The following is a 21403-nucleotide window of genomic DNA, read 5'->3' as shown; positions in this document are numbered from 1 at the left end:
AAATACAACAAGTGCAAAATAAAACAGAGACAATAAACAGACAAGCACAACATCATAAATTCACAGTAGCCCCTGGTCAAAACAATAAAATACAGCAATTGCTGTAGATAAAACAGCAGTATTCGATCTCAGAACTGTAAAGTGCAAATAAAGAATCTAAAGGTCCTCATATGTATTATTACAGTGTCCAAACATGAGCCCAATTAAAGTTGCAGTCTTGAAATGCATTGTTTCTATTGACTATGGAGAACAGCCAGCACATAGGGCAATTCATGCTGGGATCTCAACATTAATATTTTATTTTCCTATTACATGGTTCTGTTAAATGACCCAGACTCATTGACACTGCCAAGATAGAGGCATAAACCTCAGGTTTAAAGCAAGCTGCTCTTCATCTAAAAGGGAAAGATCAATATGAATCACATTAATTGTGCAATTCTAAGTGTGTCTACTCAGAATTAAGCCCCACAGTCCAAAGGTACTTCCTCCCAAGCAGTTGTGTACAAGATTAAAGCCTAAATCTCTTTTTATAAAAGAAGAGCAGTCTTTCAACGGTGGTACAGTATTTAGGCCCTTAACATATAAATAATTAAGAATAAATACTAGGAAAAGACATAAAAAAGGAGAAGGAGTGATTTTTTATTCTAAAGAAAGTATTAACATGTTCACAGAACAAGGCTTACCTAACAACTCTGACAAGTTCATGAAAAGATTGGTCTACATTCAGTCGTATTTTTGCTGACGCTTCCATATATGTTACTTTCAACTGCCGTGCTAACTGCTGTCCTTCTTCTTGTGTTACCTGAGAAACAGGGATAAGAGATACAATGGATATGTATTATGACTGGATCACTCACCTGGATCATCTAATATACAATTGATCATCATTCGAAGTTAATTTTTGTATGGTGTTGCAGTATCAATTGTGATTTTCTTTAAGTTTCTATAACCTTTAATGTATTTTTGAACAATAGAGTGCAAACTCTCTAAAAGCAAAGTTAAACTACAGAAGTCAAGCATGAACTTTATATACAGAAAATGCAGAGTATGGAATTTTAAACTGCTTTTGTAAAAGGAATGGTGACATAGAAGCACCAAAGCAGACATTAAAACACAGCTAGTGGCTACATTTGCTGCAAACTCTTTCGCCTTAGAAAAAACCCAAGTCATCCAGTCTGAACAAGACCCCATCACTGAGAGATGTAGGGGTCCTGGTCCAAATAGGGCCCACTGCACTTACAATTGATACTGTTCAAGAGTACTTCATAACAGTACTCCTTTGTACATATGAACATAGAAACCTTCCTCCTTTGTGGCATGCTAACTTAAAAGTAGGTACAGTAGAGTCTCACTTATCCAACCTTCGCTTATCCAACATTCTGTATTATCCAACGCAGTCTGCCTCCTGCCCAGATCCACAGCTGTTTCTCTAGGTAGCAAAGCGCAGCAGGCCAACATGCGCAAAAACAACACAAGTTGAGCCACACTCCCAAACAAGTGGCAGTCTTGTTGTAAAATTTATAAATTTATAAATGCTTAATTTATAAAATCATAACGTAATTTAACGTTTAATAGGCTTTTCCTTAATCTTTCCTTATTATCCAACATTTTCACTTAACCAATGTTCTGCTGGCCCATTTATAGTATGTTGGATAAGTGAGACTCTATTGTATTTCAAACAAGAAGGAATACGCTCAGAGGCATAAATTCCAACTAAAGTACACTGAATCAACAGTATTTACCTAAATGTCAGCTGTTGGGGCTAGTGCTAAATAGGACCAATGGGTCTGCTACTCCAGTTGGGACGCATGGTTGGGTTTAGGCTCAAAAAAGTAATTAAGCAGAAGGGAGGACTAGTGTGGGAAGCAACTCCAATTGATCCATAGAGGATGTCTCAGCTACGACTCCAGTATATTACCAACACTAGATCCAGTTACCTCAAGATACATCGATTTGTCTAGTATTGATTATGTGTATGCATTGCAGCATTGCCTATACATAAAATGCAAACAAAAGTTGGCTAAGCAAATATGTTGCCAAATTTTTGGAAATAATGATCTTGAAAATTCAATAGTTTGTAAAGGATTTGTAAAGGATTTACAAACTACAGCAATTAAAAGAATATTATATGAAATTTCTAAACAGGTGGTAAATGCATATTAGCTTGTAACAACTAGTTGCCTGCATTCCAGTAAAAGTGTCTTTTTGAAGGGGCTGACATTTCTATTAGATGATTCTCTGAATATTCTCTAGTGTGATGAGTAATTGTTGGTATGGGAAATATAAACATAACTCCATGGGGACTCATGCCTTGATAATGATGTCATGGAGCAGTGTCTCATCCTCATAGATATTTGTCTTGAATCACATTTATGTGGCAATTACTCAGAAGCTGATTTAATGTGGGGAAGCTTTAATACATTAGGAAGACCAGTTTCCTATGCCACATCCCAAGTGTCACAAACTTTAAACACAACATGGGTATCTATTAATTCATTTCCATGAAAAATGCCCTTATCTTGGCAACCATTCCTTATAACAGGGCTGGTTCATTTCCTTTATAGCAACTTGCTACGAAATGTTATTGCCAAAAGGAGTTTGCTCATCACTGGATTTCCCCTTCCCTACAAAATAATAAAATAGATAAAACAAATTGTTTTACCAAAGGATGACATAGCCTTCTGCTAAATCTATTTGATTATGGAAGAGGTTGCTAGAGCCATCTTGAACTATCACCTTTCTGAATGGCAAAAACTGGGGAGCATCCAATAATATCCAGAGGAAAAAAGGGGTCACATCTCAAGATGCTATGATTTCCCTCCAACTCTTTTGTGATTTTATTTAGCACTCTGAAGAAGACCTGGATAGTCGGAAGTGTGTTGAACCTTTCATCTGATAAAATATAATATATTAAGCTTCTTGAGACATATATCTGTTATTTTGCTTAGGCTAAGCCTACTAAAAGCAGCCTAGGAAATTGCCTTACAGAGTCAGACCCTTGGCCTGTTTAGCTCAGTACTGTCTTCACCATTCTAATGTTTCCCTCCAGGGTTTCAAATAAGACCTGGGGGTTCAATCTTGGGCTTCCTCCAGAAAAAGCACGTGCTCTACCACTTGAGGTACAGCCATTGCCCTTAAGAAGTTCTTCCCAGAATATTAGTACTGCCCAATATTTTACCTGTCTTTGATGGTCCAGGTCTGCTTTGTTGCCAACTAGGATCATGGGGAATTCATCTCGGTCTTTTACTCTAAGAATCTGTCTTTGAAACTTGTAAATTTCTTCAAAGCTGAAGGAAGAAAAAGGAAGCAGTTAGATGAACAACTCCATGTTATCGTCAAAGAAAATTCTGCCTAAGATGTGAATTGTAATAATAATAATAATAATAATAATAATAATAATAATAATAATGTATTTATATACTTCCCCATTTCCCCAAAGGGACTCATAACCTTCCCAAGAGCTTGTATTGGCTCACTATATCACCTCTTCTTCATGTTTCTTTTAAATTATACAAATACACACCTGTTTCTTGGTCCCAAAGGGTCAAAATCACTTTTGCAAAAAATATAAATGTTTTGCTCCTGAATGCGTAAAATGATCTCAAGAGATGTAGAGGCCACTTTCACCACATTTAGAGGCCTGTGCAAGCACATTCTATGGTACTGATAGCTTGTTAGGGAGACTTCTGATTCTGTCTTACCTTCCTTTATCTGTGACCGAGAAGACAAGCAGAAAACCTTCTCCTGTCCTCATGTACTGCTCCCGCATGGCCCCAAATTCTTCTTGGCCTGCTGTATCTAGGACTAAACAAGTTGAGGAGGATGAACGATTTCACCTCTGAAGATAAGGTACATTAAGGAAAGCTCCAGGTTGTTTCTCTCTCATTAACTCTCCTCAATACCCGCAGAAATTACAGATTATTATTTAAGAAGTCAACATACTTTGTCTTCACATCCAAATTAATCACTGAGTGAAATTAGATTCCTGTGTTATTTACTGACTATCTGTATGAAAATTCAATTATACTATGTAACAAAATTTGAAAAAAAATGTTCCTGGTTTGAAAGTATGACTTCCTGTTTAGTTGTGTGGTACTTACTTTGGAAGTTTCAAAAATTTTGTTTTTGTGGCTGCCACAAACTATGTTTGATTGGTTGTGACTCTATGAGATATTTATTGAAAGTCTATAGCAAAATGTGCTGTAGGCTGTCCCACAAAAACAAAGTTGTGGGTTTAGTTTTTAAGAATAAACTAAATGCACAAGGAAAAGGAGAAAACAACTGGGGTGCATACACTACACTAAACTGCTTAACAGGTTTACCCTAGCACTGGATCAAAGTCAGTCATGAATGAAAAAGATGAATAAGAGAAGCTGAATGTGGAGCCCAAAGGCGAAGTGAGCTCCACTGTTAATTTATAGGTAAACTAATGACCACAAGCAAGTCTTTTAGCTCTTTGCTGTCATGCTGTAGCATAAGGAGTACCATAGGTACTGCTCCCCACTTACCAGGACTAACATTTGCTCTGACAGTCTTCCATGAACAGTCATTCCCTGATTGGTGGGGTGTATTTGGGAAGTGGTGTGTGTGTCTGTCAGTGTCAGAGAAGTGTCTAGCTCTTCTCTAGTACCCTACACTAGCGTTATAACAATAAAACTCTGACTCCAGATGGTGGGCTTTGATCTTTGTGGAGCATGGAAGACAATAGTAATATCTTGCAATGACCAAAAAAGTCATACGCAGACATAAGATGAACAACATTCGCATGTCATATCAACATAATGCTAAGGGAGGGGTTAAATCTCTCCTGTTCAGTTTCTGTTCCTATCATCTACTGAAGTGGTTCTCAACCTGTGGGTTCCCAGGTGTTTTGGCTTACAACTCCCAGAAATCCCAGCCAGTTTACCAGCTGTTGGGATTTCTGGGAGTTGAAAACCAAAATATCTGGGGACCCACAGGTTTAGAACCACTAATCTACTGGTATGTAGAACCCCACATTAACCCAGGAAGGATGTTGGCTCTGAGGCAAGAAAGAAGCTTCCCCACCTTGTAATATAGTGAAACAAAAACAAAATAAAGAACACTTACTATCCAATCTTGCCGCCCTCTCGTCTATTACACATTGCTTTGTGTAGGAGTCTTCAATTGTTGGATCATAGTCTGTGACAAAGTAGGACTGTAGAGAGAAGAAAAATAATGTTCAAGCACCCCATTCTTTCATGTCAACAGAGGAAGTGCTCAGAAAAAAATAAACACAATCTATAATTAAGCCAAGCCAGTAGTTTCCCAGGGGGTATAAGTGCTCTCATAGTGTAAATGACTGCATCCCACCACCAGGATGCTTGGGAAATCTAGGATAAAGAAAGATTCCAGAACTATCTCTGCTGTAAAGAAAAAAACATCTAGACATAGTGATAATAACTAAACAAGATTCAGGACTGAACTGTAATTTAATTTCTGCAAAAAGTGGGATCCCGCCCCCCCCCCCCCCCCCATGGCCAATTACATTTCAGAAGGTTAAAAGACATTAATATTCAGATCACTCCATTGAAGCATTGGCTAAATTATGTCAACTCATGCTTAACAACTCATGCTTATCAGGCTGCTTGCCAAGAGATGCTCTACCACTTCCTAATTTTACATAACAAACATCTTAATTAGCAAGGATTTAGCTGAAGCTGAAGACTGCAGGTGAGGCAACCAAAGCTAACCCAAGCTTAACTAAAAGAAATCTTTCAACAGGTCAGAGAATGAGGAGTAAGAAAGACACATTACATTATTCCAATCTCCTTTGGCCATCCAGCTTCAAAAGCTTTATGGTAATTTAAGGGTTCTTTCTGGACCTCTGTGGTATAGACAATTTGGAAGCAAAACAACCAAGATTTTGCATAATCGGCCCTCCACATTTGCAGATTTGATTATTCATGGATTTAATTAAAATATTCTCTATAGGAATCTCTAGGTCCTTCACTGCAACTTCTGGTGGAACCATGTGATAGGATCTCCTTAGAATTGCTATAAGTAGGAAACACTTAAAGACACATATCAACACTCAAATTGGAAACAACATGAAGGCATACAATAAAATATGTGAAGTCAATATGCTGTAATCATAACACTAAAGCTATTAGGCTACCTGCCTGAACTTACATTTTAGCTGCACTTTTAAAAACAGTAATAAAATTGTTACAAGTAATTAAAAATGCCCTCTAGTGATTTCTTGGATATAGGCAGCACACAAGAGAATGAGTATGAAGGAAGCATAACAGCTGGGCTGGCAGCAGTCTTGGATTATAAGGATAAAAATGCAAATAAAGATCCCATTCTAGCCACATGTCCTCTGGTGGGCTCCATGTTCGGAAGATTGCTCATATTACATTGTTAAAACATACTCTGGTTATTGCCAAGGTTCACAATTATTGTCAACATGCACAACAGTCAAGATCAACATATTTATGAACAGAGCTTCACAGACATGCAAAAATTAGTAATTTTTAGAATGTCAGTGTCCCCATACTCTAATATACAAGAAATATATGCTTTTAAGCTATCATGTCTTAGTACTTGTATGTATTTCTTAGGAATGTTTTCCAAGTAGGGTCTGAAATTCTCTGAATATATGTTTTAATATCATACTATTCCAGAGTCACTCCACATGAATGTTATGGTGAACAATGCCTTCTAATCACGTTACTATAGAGCTTGATAACTATTGGGAACCTCTCATGTCTCAGAAGCACAGGCTGCTTGAGAGCTGCAAAATAAGGGAGGAAAGAGCAGAGCAGACAAAAGAGCAAAACAGAAACAAAGACCATGAGCAAACTTGAATACTGGAGGAGGAATTTGCAGTAGTAGATCTAAGCAATCTGAGAACTATCTAGGTCTAGTGGCTTGAGCACTGGACCTACATCTCTAGAGACCAGGTTTTGGTTCATCGCTTGGAAATGGAAACCCACTGGGTGACCCTGGCTGTGTCACACAGACCCAAAAAAACCTTTGACAGGGTCACCGTAAATCACAAATGACTCAAAGGCACCCATCAACAAACTAAGCAATCTGAAGAATTTAAACTTTTGAGGCTTGTTGTAGTTTTCTTTTTTAATGACTCCATAAATAGTGACTCAGCACTAATGCATCACTTAAAAAAAATTGTTTGACTAAACCTGTCAGAACAGATGTTGTATTATTCATAGAATTAGTTCAGTACTCAAGACTATATTGTACAGGGACTTTCCAGACACGGCCAGCTGTCAGTCACCTCCTCTCTCCCACTCTTTTTGCAAGTTGGCCAAGCATTTTGACTAATTTTAATGGCAAGGTTCTGTTGTGTTTAGGCTTTCCCTAGTCTCCCACCAGTCCCATCAAAGAAACCTGCACCCTGCTGGAATAAAGTTTCAAAATACACTTTTAAACAAACTCCGCATCTACCACTTGGTTGAATCAGACATGAAACAGGTATGCCATAATGATGAGGCAGATAACTTGTTGCTGCCCCAGATATTTCGAGTTACAATTCTTGTAATATTTGACCATCAGTCAAAGCAGAAGCTAATGGGATTTGTTATTCTGTTGGCTTGCCCTCTGTAGACAGTTATAAAGTGACAGAACACATAGGTAACGATTTTTCAAATCCAACAGAGCCCCTGGAATGTGTCCTTTATGTCTTTAATTGGTAGGACTGGAGGAAATCATCACAAATGCCAACACACTGCAATGATGCTTTCTGCAATTAGGAGACGGGCCACCACTCCGTGGCAAGCTTTCAAAGCAACTTTCACAAAGCTGTTGGTGAACTCTCTTGACCGGATGGAGTGACCTGCTTTTGTTTTGTCTTTATTGGTAGATTGTAAGTTGGCAGGCAATGGCTGTCTTAATGTTTCATTTGTACAGCATCTAGGTGCTCAACAAAACACACAGTTCTAAATCCAAAAGAATAGGCTGATCTCTCTCATGAACAGATCCTGCAGAAGTCACCCCGGATCCCTACTCTACCCTTGCAGCTCTTTGCATGAATGCTATTTGGTATTTACTGAGAGTGAAAAGCAACTCCTTTCAAGCAAGTAAGTATTGTAAAATGGAGCAAGAAAAGTACCACAGATTTATTTTCTCTTCTTCACAAAGTCAAAATTGCATTTTATCCACTCATGTTTAGCATTCATTGGGTGGCAAAGCCAGGCTTTGAAGTAGTTGTATCTGCAAACTGCTCTTAACCACCTCTAGATCTCCATATGAATCACAATTTAAGAGCTGAAGAGACAGCTCAATCATACTCTTTGGTTTAGAGGGGAAATAACGATGGGATAAGAGTTTCTTTGATCTATAAATAAGAGATTTCAGAAAGAGATTTATGCAGGACAATGACCTGGAAATCTGCTGTTAACTTCTAAAAGACAAATGTGGCACCTGAATTCTCCCCTTCGGCTGCCTTTTATAAGCAGTCTTCCAAATTCTATTTACTACTAGATCTCAAACAAGCATCTTATGGGATTATATCCAATAACACTACAAACTTAAAACTACAATCAGCCTTCCGCATTTGCTGGGACTAGGAGCACAAGAACCCTACAGAAGTGGGAAAACTGAAAAAAAAATATTATTTTTCATGTCAGGAGCAACTTGAGTCGCTTCTGGAGTGAGAGAATTGGCCGTCTGCAAGTATGTTGCCCAGGGGACACCCGGATGTTTTTGATGTTTTTACCATCCTTGTGGGAGGCTTCTCTCATGTCCCCGGATGGAGCTGGAGCTGATAGAGGGAACTCATCCGCACTCTCCCTGGATGGGATTCGAACCTGACAGCTTTCAGGTCAGCAACCCAACCTTCAAGTCACTTAGTCCACTATGCCATCTGGGGGCTCCAAATGCAAATTTTAAAAAAGATTTAGTTATTTGTGTATTTGATTACTGTTGTCTCTCTAGGGATCTCTAATTTCTCTAGTGTAACTCCATGTGTTGAAGAACCCAGAGACTTTTAGAGAGGTGTTCTCACATGGGAAAAAATGTGTTGGGTTTTTTTTAACTGCAAATTAAAAAAAAACACATTCTTTCCAATGTGAGAACACCTCTCTAAAAATCTCTGGGTTCTCCAACACATGGAGTCACACCAGAGAAATTAGAGATCCCTAGAGAGACAACAGTAATCAAATACACAAATAATTAAATCTGGGTTGATTTTACTTTTGGGGGATGAATCTATATTGAAATAAGCAACTGTGCAGCACTCCAGCAATGGTCACATATCTATATTCCTCCCATGTAAATATGCAGATAATAAGGGTGTGAGATTCCTTTATTGGTTGAAGAGGGAGGGAGAGACAGGATAGCTGAATTAAGGAAAACCAGAATAAGGCTATTCTTTATTAGGCATATTTCTCATCAGAATACTTACAATCTCATCTGAAACATCTCAATTCTTGCTATTTCTTAGGAACTGAAAGTCATCACATACATGTGCTTGAGACTTCCAACAAATGAAATGCTTGCAGCAGCATATGGCACATGTATTTACAGTCTAGCCCACTGAGGAGACAGCCAGACACAAATCAAGTAATAGAAGGCTCTTACAGCAGGTCAGAATTAGTATTGGAGACATCCCCTACACATTTTGTCTGTAGGAAGACTTAGGGATTTTCCTGTCTGTTAAACCATGTTTTCAGAATTAATTATCTTTGCTACATGATCTCAGGCTGAACTAAAATGCTTCCAGAAGGGCTGAACAGTTTTCTCAGTTCTTAAAAAGACAAGAGAAATAAGCAGATGTTTCTATGGTAGTTCTCATTCAGAGAAAACTGATACGCCAGTGTGATAGAATTCAAAGACACAGTTGTGTTAGTCTGTATCAGTATGGAAATTGATCTTGTAATACATATGACTAAGAGAAAGAAATTGGTAACATGTGCTTTTTTAGGCAGTCAAATATATCAAATGCATGTAAGCCACATGATCTTTATACTGTAATTTAATTTTGTATTAGGCAAATTGCAATTACTTATGTAACATATTGTGTTATGCCAATACAGTATGACCAATGCACCACCACAAGCTGCCGAATTTGCGAAGTCTATCTTCCTGGATTTCACATGGATAATATTGAAATGAAGGACTTCCATCCCAAGAATGTCACAGATTTGTGCTGGAGAACCTAGAAAATATGCATACAGATGACATAATTTGAAAAGTATGGACAAATTAAACTCGAATACTGATCCTGATCCTGTGGATATGGGCATCATATAAAGATGTTGTATTCATTTCTTATGGAAAAGATACATAAAGTATTTCTACCTCACCTTTTAATTAAAAGCCCATTACAAACAAACAAGAATTTTTTTAAAAAAACTGACTTTAAAAGAAGACCATTCAGAAGCACAATTTCAAGTTAGTCCAAAGCCACATTTTAACTACATGCACACCTCTGTAAGCAAAGTATTTGACCATAGAGCTCCTTCCTACAAAGTCTATTTATGACTCCCCAGTCCCAATATTCTTCTTTATCATCTGTTGAGCTTGATCTGTTGAGCTTTTTAAAGCACTGGCAATGGGAGTACAGCGAAGGAGAGTTGGAGAAGCACTGTTGCAACAAGCTATTCTGGGGAAAGGTATGATTCAACTGTAGTTGAGGCTACTGTAGTCATGTATGTCTTCCTAAAAAATGAAAAGTGAACAGCAGATGCCTCATGAATCCTTTACTGGGCATGTATGAACAGCAAAACACACTATAATGACCCAATCCGGACATAACAAGGGTATGAATCATGAAGGCTTAGGTATGTTTTTGGGAAAGAGATGCAGCTGAAGTACCCACCAATATTGCTGAACTCCTAACCATTGTTGCTACTTGAGCATCATTAGGATGACTGGAGGCGCTTCCAGACAGTGCCAAAATTTACGTCAAAGCAGTTTAAACCATAACTTTCCTCCTCATGCCCTCATGAGAAAATGACGGGCCAGGAGACAGAGGGGTACTTTATTTTTGCGGTAAATTTGGGGTTTGGGGGGAGGGGTGGGAGGCCGAGATGGCTGCTTGGATTGAGCCCATAAGGCCCATACCTGGTAAGACCTGGATCTTAAGGTAAGATCTTAACAGATATTTAATTAATTAATTTGGTACAAACCAAGGAAACCCTGGTTTGTTCTGAATTTATTCGTTATTACCAGAAACGTTGTTCGGATGCCTCTGGTAAAAAAAAAAAAAAAAGACACACAGACGGGTTCCAGGATATGGGACTGTCTGGATGGGTCCTGGGTTCAAAATTACCCCTAAACTGCATACTCCATCCAATATAGGCTGAGTAATTCAATCCACAAGAGCAGAACCCCCAAGCATCTGGTTTTCCATCTTGTCAACAAGTAGATTTAGATGTTTTTGCTCATATCCAGTGCATCACCATCTTTATGTTTGGGCAGTAACACTAGAAACCTTACTTAGTTCTGAGCATCCAGAAATGGCTTGCTGTTACATGTTTTGATTTTTTGTAAGAGGACAGCACTGCTTTTCTCATCAATGCATACTTATGATGAAAGAACATAACCAAACAATATTGTTGACTATGTGAAAGAAGGATCCATATGCATGGACATTCCTGTGTGACCAGGAATCCCAACCATGCAAGGAACCTAACTGAGCACACTGCTATACAAACATGAAGAGCCCCTTCATACCTTCTGCTGAAGATATAGACAGGCCCCATGGGTACACTCCTACTCCTCCTTGCATTTATACACTCATCCACATGCACTATTGTTTTTTAAGTCAATACAGCAAGCATTATGAGTTAACATTTTTCAGAAGCAACTGGGCTGTCAAGGTACTGCTGCTCTCAAAAGGTCACTAGGGGTTGGTAAAAATTACAGAGGTTTGTGGCCTGCAGGAGCATTGCTCTGACTGTATGCGGTGGTGTCAAAACCGATTTTTAAAGAGCTTGCTACTTGAAAAACAACTTCCTTACTAATCGAGATTCACTGCCTCTTCACAAGTGGCAACTAGAAAACTGATCCAGGTACCTCTAAACATGTTTTCCAGCATGTGCCCTAGGACAAGTCTAACCTTCAAAAATACCATGGGGAAAAACATTAACGTGCAGTTTGATGCAGACTGTATTCTTGTCAACAAATGAGCTAGCACCTACTAGCCAGAAGCTACCTTGCTTTGCTCTGTGCAGAAAGTTCTGCCAGGATCCAACAAGTAAAGGAACAATTCAATTACTGGAATGTCGTCTACACCCTACCTGTATGATTGTTGCAAGCTTCGTGCTTAGGTGCCTGTTATTTTTCCATAGCAATAAACAGACATGGGGTCTTTATTAGCTATTTGCATTTGCTGTATAAGCTGCAAGCAGCTGAGGTGCCTTAAGAGAAAACAGCTCAAATACTGATTTCTAGTACATTTGAAAAGACATTTCACAAATACCCGAAAACTTCTACTTACACCTCCCTCCGTTGATCTTATTTAAAACTCTTTCTATAAAATTCTACCTTGAAACCTAGGGGATGGGTCTTATAAAAAATCACCAGATAATTCATCTTTTGCTCATCAGTATCCACAAGAGGAATCATCAATAGAAGAATATTAAGAAACTGAGTCAGTATTTGTTTTCTGTTATTCTGTGGTCTTTTGCAATTCCATCAAGATATAAACAAATAAGATAGTTCTCCTTTCTGGGTTGCTGTGAGTTTTTGGGGATGTATTGCCATGTTCCAGAAGCATTCTCTCCTGAAGTTTCGCTCACATCTGAGGTATCCTCAGAGGTTGTGAGGTATGTTAGAAACTAGGTAAGTGGGGTTTATGTATCTGTGGAAAGTCCAGGCTGGGAGAAAGAACTCTTGTCTGAGGCAAGTGTGAATGTTGCATTTGATCACTTTGATTAGCATTTAATGGCCTTGCAGAGTCAAAGCCTGGCTGCTTCCTGCCTGAGGGCCCAGAATGTTTCAAGTCTGGAATTCCCTGTTTTCAGAGTGGTGTTCTTTATTTACTGTCCTGATTTTAGAGTTGTTATGGAGTTCTCCTTTCTCTTTTCACAATATAATCCTAGAACAGTTAGAGTTTTGAAGCTTTATTCCACAAGTTCAACAGGGACAAATGCAAGATACTCCACTTAGGCAGAAAAAAAGAAATGCAGAGATACAGAATGAGGGACGCCTGGTGTTATATCCCAGCTGCCTTTGGGTGCTGAACCTGGTTCAGAAATGAACTTTGACCAGGATGAAGCTTATTCTGACATTTCACCCAGTTCTCCTTCAAGTTCCTTCCAATTACAGACCCCAGCTGTGGATAGCTCCGAGGCTTCCTTAATTGGGAGAGATACGGAAGAACCAGTTGTTTCAAGCTCCCCAGGGAATGCATGGTTTAACAGGAGACAGTCTTTCCAGCAACAAAGATCCCAGACACAGCAGCTTCACAGGAGTCAACGACTGGCTGCTAAAGCAGATACTGGATAGCAGATTTGCTTTGGGAATATTTGGGGAGTTTGGTTCCCTTTGCTGTTATTAGATCTAACTTCTATAAAAGTGTCTTGCACTGTGAACTTCTTGTGGTGTCAACGTAGCGACTTCATCGTTTCCAGTTCCTTGATTTCTCCAAGCCGAGTTTGCTGTTTCCTGGCGGCCAAGCCGAGCCGCGACTCCCGTTGTTAATCCAGAGTGAATCCACGTCCTTGCCTTTGTTCCTGAATCCAGTTTGCTTTTAGCTTGTAACCCAAGACTTTTCCGTGACTTTGGACTTTGTTGTTTACTCCTGCTTCCTTGTTGTTTTCCCTGCTCAAGAACTTTTCAGCAGTTTTGAGCGTGTTTCGGTTTCTGGATTTTGGACAATAATATTGGACATATCTCTTCAACGCTTTGGACTATTTCATACCATTCCTTAAAGGACTATTGCTCACCCATCCCTTCCACTTATTCTTTCCTGAATTTATTATTGTTTTAATAAAGATATTATATGATTATTGGTCTCTGTCAGGTTTCCAGTGTTCGAGCTGCCTTGGGATGTTACACCTGGCTTGACAACAGTATGTGTGAAAAAGATCTTGGAGTCCTCATGGACAACAAGTTAAACATGAGCCAACAATGTGATGCAGTGGCAAAAAAAAAGCCAATGGGATTTTGGCCTGAATAAATAGTATAGTCTAGATTCAGGGAAGTCATGTTCCCCCTCTATTCTGCCTTGGTCAGACCACACCTGGAACACTGTGTCCAATTCTGGGCACCGCAATTGAAGGGAGATGTTGACAAGCTGGAAGGTGTCCAGAGGAGTGCGATTAAAATGATCAAGGGTCTGCAGAACAAGCCCTATGGGGAGCAGCTAAAAGAGCTCAACATGTTTAGCCTACAGAAGAGAAGACTGAGAGGAGACATGATAAGGCCCATATATCAAGATGTGAAGGGAAGTCATAGGGAGGGAGCAAGCTTGTTTTCTGCTGCCCCAGAGGCCAGGGCGCAGAACAATGGCTTCAAACTACAGGAAAGGAGATTCTACCTGAACATTAGGAAGAACTTCCTCACTGTGAGAACTGTTTAGTAGTGGGACTCTCTGCCCTGGAGTGTGGTGAAGGCTCCTTCTTTGGAGGCTTTTAAGCAGGGGTTGGGTGTCCATTTGTCGGGGGTGCTCTGAATGTGATTCTCCTGCTTCTTGGCAGGGGGTTGGACTGGATGGTCCATGAGGTCTCTTCCAAGTCTATGATTCTAAGGTTTAAGGGCAATATTATCCAATGACAATGACAATGCTGGCTGAGGATGATGGAAACTGAAATTCAACAGACTTGAAGAGAGGCAAAGTTAGGAGAGGTTTTTTTTTTAAGATTCTGTTTTTCCAAAATATGGTTTTAAGTATTTATATATACATACATACACATTGGTAGGTAGGCTATCCAAATGTGAATCTACTGATTACTTCTGAAATTACTTGCAGAGCTACAGTAATTTTCTGGGGGGGGGGGGGGGGAAACTTGCTAGCATAACATTTTAAGGGGTTTCCTTTGTTTTTGAAATTGTTAACAGGAAGGCAGATTTAAGCCAAGCAAACACTTTTGGCATGCTAACATTTTGACATTACTTAATATATTCTGTTAATCTGCTATCTGAATGTTGTTCTGACTAACAGAATCATGTTCCTTCAGGTTCTATGCCAATTACAATTACTACGCAGTGGGCAGCTCAATCAAGATTATTCTTTCCCCTTGATCTGCTTCTCGACCACCATCCAGGTTTTGTTAAAGGTCATTCTCACATTGTTTTTGGTACCTAGGTTCACTCTCATCCCACCCAAGAGCCTCCCCACCTTTCATTTTCAAGCAACATTACTGCCATAACAGCATGAAACCTAATACAATAAATTCCCTAAAGGCGCCATCTGATTTTGAAAGCTAAGCAGGGTCTACTCTAGTTGGTACTTGGATGGGAATCTGCCAACAAACATCAGGTATCATAAAGGCAATTTCAGAGGAACGAACTGGCCAAACTACTTTGGAATATTTCTGTCTAAAAGGCCTTATTAAATTCAAGGGGTTGCCATGAATAGTGCACCAGGGAAATGCACACCCTTGCACCCACTTGAACAAGTATGTGTGCTACACAATTTTGGACTAAAGATATTCACAATTTTCCCATTTTTGCTTGTGTCCTGTGCCTATATAAACCTTAAAAATGGCAGATGAAACTGTATTTTCAGAGCTAATAAGCACTACAAGCTGCCTTTGATATTTTAATGCAACTTCAAAGTTACAGGATTTCAAACAGCAAGAAGCCTGCCAAGAAATGTGTTGCAATGTTTGTATTTTGCTTTTCAGATTAGCAAGGAGGAAAGGCAAAAGTCAGGCGACAATGAACTGGCACTATAGTTCTGGGAAATGAGGCCAGTTTTTTTTTCAAAAGAACCATAAATTTGTGCCTTCCCAGAAGTTTGCATCCTTTGTCATTTTAGCTGTGCTTGAAGAAAGAAATTTTAATAGTAGGGGGTAGTTAGAAAGTCATGATTTGCTTTACACATTTAAAATTAAAATTAAAATTGATGCTTTGAGATCCAACAGCCATTTAGAAGCTGGGGGAAATCCATTACCTATACCTGCATCTTGTCTCATTATAACACAACTTTCTACATGCTAGTATGCTTTTAAACATTTTCAAAAGGAAAGTACTCTAATTAATGAATGAATTATACAGAAAGGTTTGTTGCAAGTTTTACTTTCTACAATGTGAGCCAGCTCAGACATAACATATAACTCATATATATGAAGGTACATCTTTACATGTGCATACAAATACAGAGATGTATACACATGCCCACAACAAAACCCAGATTGCTTAGTTGTAACTGTGGTCTTCATCCTCTGTGTATTCTGACATACAAAAACATATATTGTACACAAAATTCAAAACACATCTATTCTGTTAAGAGCAGAAAGATGCAAAATGTTATATCCATTCTGGAAAGAATGTGTGAGGAAAGTAAGAAATCTAGTGTTCCCTTGGAAAGGTGAAAAAAGAATACTTAGCTGTATTCAAAGTTGTATTTAATTTAGCCACAATTCAGTCTTTAGACATGTATAATCTAGCACGAGTTACTCATCTCTCTCTCTCCAACCCCTAAAAACAAGTTACTAATCTCTCTCTCTTCAACCCCTAAAAAAACCACCCAATTTTCCTTCAGTGTTTACTGTTTATATTAAGTATAATACTGTACTCATACAAAATGAAATATTTCAGATTGGTACATCTAATTTTAGTAGTCACTAATAGTTGGCTCTTTTTGACCAGTCCACTAGCTAGACTTCATATGAACCTCTGTCCAATAACTATGGACTCAAAGGACTGAGTGAGTAATGCCATTTATAATAGTTCACACAAACAGAACTCTTCATAAGGAGAATACTGAGAAACTATTGCTCTATTCATACTATTTACAAAAAAACCCCAATGCAATTCATGACTCAGGTGCCATCCAGCTACAAATCTAAATCAGCACCAGTGATTAAGCACTGAAATTCCTCTCTTAAGCAACAGAAATAACCCCTAAATCTAAGGAGGATGTAGTCCTGAACTTACTGAGGATGCCACAAACCATGGATAACAATGGACCCCTATTGAAATTAACAATTTCCACTGGATGTTACTAAGAAGTTGTCCCAGAGGACCTAGAATATTCCTAGAGAGGTATCTTCTCTAGGTATTTGCTAGATCTTTCAGGGTGACTTCATGGTAACTTCCAACATAAGCAAATAATAAAATCACCTGAAGGGCCTAGAAATTCCTAAAGAAAGCACTTTGTCAGATGAAGATGGGTAAAACTGCAGGTACTGGTGCTGAATTTACTGTATACTGTATGTCATGACTGGAAATAGATTCGGTCTTGAGTTCTAAGATCAGTACTGAAACACAAACGTGTATACATTTGAAAATAGCATTGATGACATTTTACTATTCAGAGAAAAATGTGTAAATATGACATTTTCAAGGTCATACTGGGAGAGATATACCTGGGACAGGCAACAGATCTAAACCAGCCACAGGTTGGGGATGGTCAAAGAAGAAATCAGTTCATGAGAACAATTGATATTGAGAGTTGGCTCAACTGCTAATGATGTCAACCTAGCTGTGCAACACTCAAAAGCATGACAATATGTCATCCCACTGGTGATGTAACCCATATGGTGTCTGTCAACTGTCTGTATGCCTTTATGGAAGACTCCCTTTCTCTGGGGATGAGAGGTAATGAAGTAAAATACTGAAGAAATTAAAAGTGAATGGGGCCTCCTCTCCACACAGGATTTGAGCCACTGGTAAGCAGAATAACTTTCCCTGGGAACCCTTCCAATGACTATATCAATATATTTATTTTAAGTATTTCAATTTAACCATAAATGGCATTCAATGCAAAAATGTATCACGAGACAATCCTTTACAGTTTATGGTCAAATGGATACGGCATAAAAATAATGAGTGGATAGCATGTAAGAAAGCGAACTCATGTGCTATAACTAAGTTCTTCCAGTTGTTCTTTTTGGACATATGGCAAACAAGCTCTATGGTATGCTGTCTGTGAGTACAGCCACCATTACTTCAGAAGCCAATGCCACTGAAGGGCTAGAAAAGATGACCCCATCCAGGGCTGAACTGAGTTTCTTCTAGGTCAGTGGTTCTCAACCTGCGGATAGCCAGATGTTTTGGCCTTCAACTCCTAGAAATTCTAACAGCTGGTAAACTGAACTGGCTAGGATTTCTGTTGTAGGCCAAAACACCTGCAGGCCAAAACACTGTTCTAGGTGATTGTATCCCCTACTTCCAATACATGTTTTACATGTTTCAGTAATATCATGCTGTATGCCATGGTCAATTCAAGCAACCAAATGCAATTCAAGCAATTCAAATGTAGAATAAGAATTCTACATTTCAAATACATTTTTGAATATCTTTGAAAGGAAAGCCTTACAAGACCATCTTGCCAATGTTTATACACATTTATCACTTGAAGTTCATCAACTGTTTGAATTGTTATTTGAAACACAACAAGATGAGTCCACAGCAGACACTCTGCTGGCTGTTGTATTGGATCACACATCGGACACTTCCCAAGTGTCTAGGACTAGGTGAATAATGTGTGCAGATCCCAGTAAGGTGGCCTTCTGCAGTTGGCAGATGGTAATTTTGTCAGCGCCAATTGTGTTTAAGTGCAGGCCAAGGCCTTTAGGCACTGCAACCACTGTGCCGATCACCACTGGGGCCACCTTGACTGGCTTATGCCAGAGTCTTTGCAATTCGATTTTTAAATCCTCATATCGTGTCAGCTTTTCCAGTTGTTTCTCCTCAATCCTGCTGTCACCTGGGATTGCTACATCGACAATCCATACTTTGTTTTTTAACACAATCATGAGGTCAGGAGTATTGTGCTCCAAAGCTCTGTCTGTCTGAATTCGGAAGTCCCAGAGTAGCTTGACATGTTCATTCTCTGTAACCTTTTCAGGCTTGTGATCCCACCAGTTCTTTGTCACAGGCGGATAGTATTTGTGGCACAAGTTCCAATGAATCATCTGAGCAACGGTGTTATGCCTCTGCTTGAGTCTGTGCAATCTTCTTGCAGCAGCTGAAGATGTGATCTATTGTTTCATCTGCTTCCTTGCAGAGTCTACATTTGGGATCTGTTGTTGACTTTTCAATTTTGGCTTTGATGGCATTGGTTCTGATGGCTTGTTCCTGGGTTGAATTATTATTATTATTATTATTATTATTATTATTATTATTATTATTGACACAACGACATTGTATGACACAGCAAACAAGATAGATATGCTGGATTTCATATCACAAAATCACAAGTTGAACACTTCCCAAGTGTCTAGGACTGTGTGATGTATTTTTGGATGATGCGCACAGATCCCAGTAGGGTGGCCTTTTGCAGTTGGCAGATCCTAATTTTGTCAATGTCTATTGTTTCCAAATGCCCGCTGAGATCTTTTGGCACAGCACCCAATGTGTCGATCAGCACCGGGACCACCTGTACTGGTTTCTGCCAGAGTCTTTGAAGTTCAATCTTGAGGTCCTGATAGCGGCTGAGTTTTTCCTGTCGTTTTTCGTCAATGCGACTGTCACCTGGTATAGCGACATCAATGATCCAACTCTTTTTCTTTTCCACAACTGTGAGGTCTGGTGTGTTGTGTTCCAGAACTTTGTCAGTCTGGATTCAAAAGTCCCACAGTATCTTTGTGTGTTCATTTTCCATTACCTTTGCAGGTTTGTGATACCACCAGTTCTTTACTGCTGGGAGGTGATACTTGAAGCATACGTTCCAATGAATCATTTCGGCCACATAGTTGTGCCTCTGTTTGTAGTCTGTCTATGCAATTTTCTTACAGCAGTTGAGGATATGATCTATGGTTTCGTCATTAATAATAATAATAATAATAATAATAATAATAATAATAATAATAGGGTATTAACCTTATTTATAACTCGCCTTTCCTGCTGTGAAGAGGGGTGGATAGAATCAAGACAAGGAGAACCAATTCATTAAAAACATTATAAAATCTTCTCAATCTGGTGATAATTTTGACTTTACAAAGGACAGTATATTGTGGTGCTCAGGTGGGATAGTAAAGAATGCAGGAAAGAGTATGATGTAGTGGTTTGTGTGTTGAGCAAGTACTCCAGGAGTTCAAATAAAAATCCTGCTTGGAGGGATTACGTGACCCTATGTTGAAGATAATAAACAGCTCCCTTGAGCAAGGAGTCTTTCCAGAGGGTTTAAAAGAGGCGGTGGTCTCTCCCCTGCTGAAGAAACCAGATTTAGATCGTTCGGTTCCCTCCAGCTATCACCCAGTTTCGAACCTCTCATTCCTGGGCAAGGTGATTGAAAGAGTAGTAGCGGAGCAGTTGCAACAGTTCCTAGACAACACAGCCGGATTAGATCCCTTCCAGTCTGGCTTTCGTGAGGGGCATGGGACAGAGACTGTGCTGGTCTCCATCACGGATCATCTTCGATGCCAGCTTGATCAGGGCGGGTCGGTGCTGCTCGTGTTATTGGACCTCACTGCAGCATTTGACACAGTCGATTATAATCTTTTGACCCACCACCTTGCCATTGCTGGAGTCAGGGGGACAGCTTTAAATTGGCTGGCCTCCTTTCTTCACAACCGTGGACAGCGAGTGGAGAGGGGAGGCCTGGTCTCTGAAAGGTCCCCTCTACTTTGTGGGGTTCCTCAGGGGGCCATTCTCTCCCCTCTGTTGTTTAACATCTATATGCGACCACTTGCTCAGCTGGTCCGAGATTTCGGGCTCGAGTGTTATCAATATGCTGACGACACTCAGCTTGTGTTAAAGATGGAAGGCCAACCAGATTCTGTACCTGACAATTTTCATCAGTGCCTCGAGGCCATTATTGGATGGTTGCGTTCCAGTAGGTTGAGGGTGAATCCAGCAAAGACAGAGATCCTATGGCTGGGCCGACCGGGCAGTGGGGATATCCAGTTGCCAATCCTGGATGGCGAAGCGCTACGCCCGTCTTCACTAGTAAAGAGTCTGGGAGTCCTCTTGGACCCTTCACTGACGATGGAGGCCCAGGTCTCCGCCGTTAGCAAAACCGCCTTTTTTCATCTTCGGCAGGCTAGACGGCTAGCCCCCTATCTGTCTAGGGACAACCTGGCTACAGTGTTCCAGGCTACGGTCATCTCGAGACTGGACTACTGTAATGCCCTTTACACTGGCCTACCTGTCTCGGTGATCCGGAAGCTCAAATTGGTGCAAAATGCAGCGGCCCGGCTCCTTGCAGAAGTCCCAATGAGATGCCACATAACACCTGCACTGGTTACCAATTGAGCACCGGATCACTTTCAAAGTGATGGTACTTACCTTTAAGGCCTTGCATGGTCTAGGGCCGATGTACCTGAGGGACCGCCTCGCTCCCTACAAACCCCAGAAATCCCTC

At 39.8% G+C, this 21403-nt stretch overlaps 1 protein-coding gene across 1 annotated transcript in view; it reads right to left on the bottom strand.

The window, feature by feature from the left end:
• rras2 (RAS related 2) overlaps positions 1-21403 on the bottom strand; it is a 45628-nt gene that overhangs the window by 2783 nt on the left and 21442 nt on the right. Inside the window, exons 2-5 of the mRNA XM_003225325.4 lie at positions 5089-5176; positions 3702-3804; positions 3179-3287; positions 684-802 (exon numbers count right to left, since the gene is read on the bottom strand). Coding sequence (XP_003225373.1) covers positions 684-802; positions 3179-3287; positions 3702-3804; positions 5089-5176 — 419 coding nt within the window. The remainder of the gene's footprint in view (positions 1-683; positions 803-3178; positions 3288-3701; positions 3805-5088; positions 5177-21403) is intronic.

The sequence above is a fragment of the Anolis carolinensis genome, chromosome 1 (genome assembly GCF_035594765.1).
Source record: "Anolis carolinensis isolate JA03-04 chromosome 1, rAnoCar3.1.pri, whole genome shotgun sequence".
Classification (NCBI taxonomy): Eukaryota; Metazoa; Chordata; class Lepidosauria; order Squamata; family Dactyloidae; genus Anolis; species Anolis carolinensis.
The sequence above is the reverse complement of the archived record's forward strand: the minus strand, read 5'-3'. Positions and strand labels throughout refer to the sequence as shown.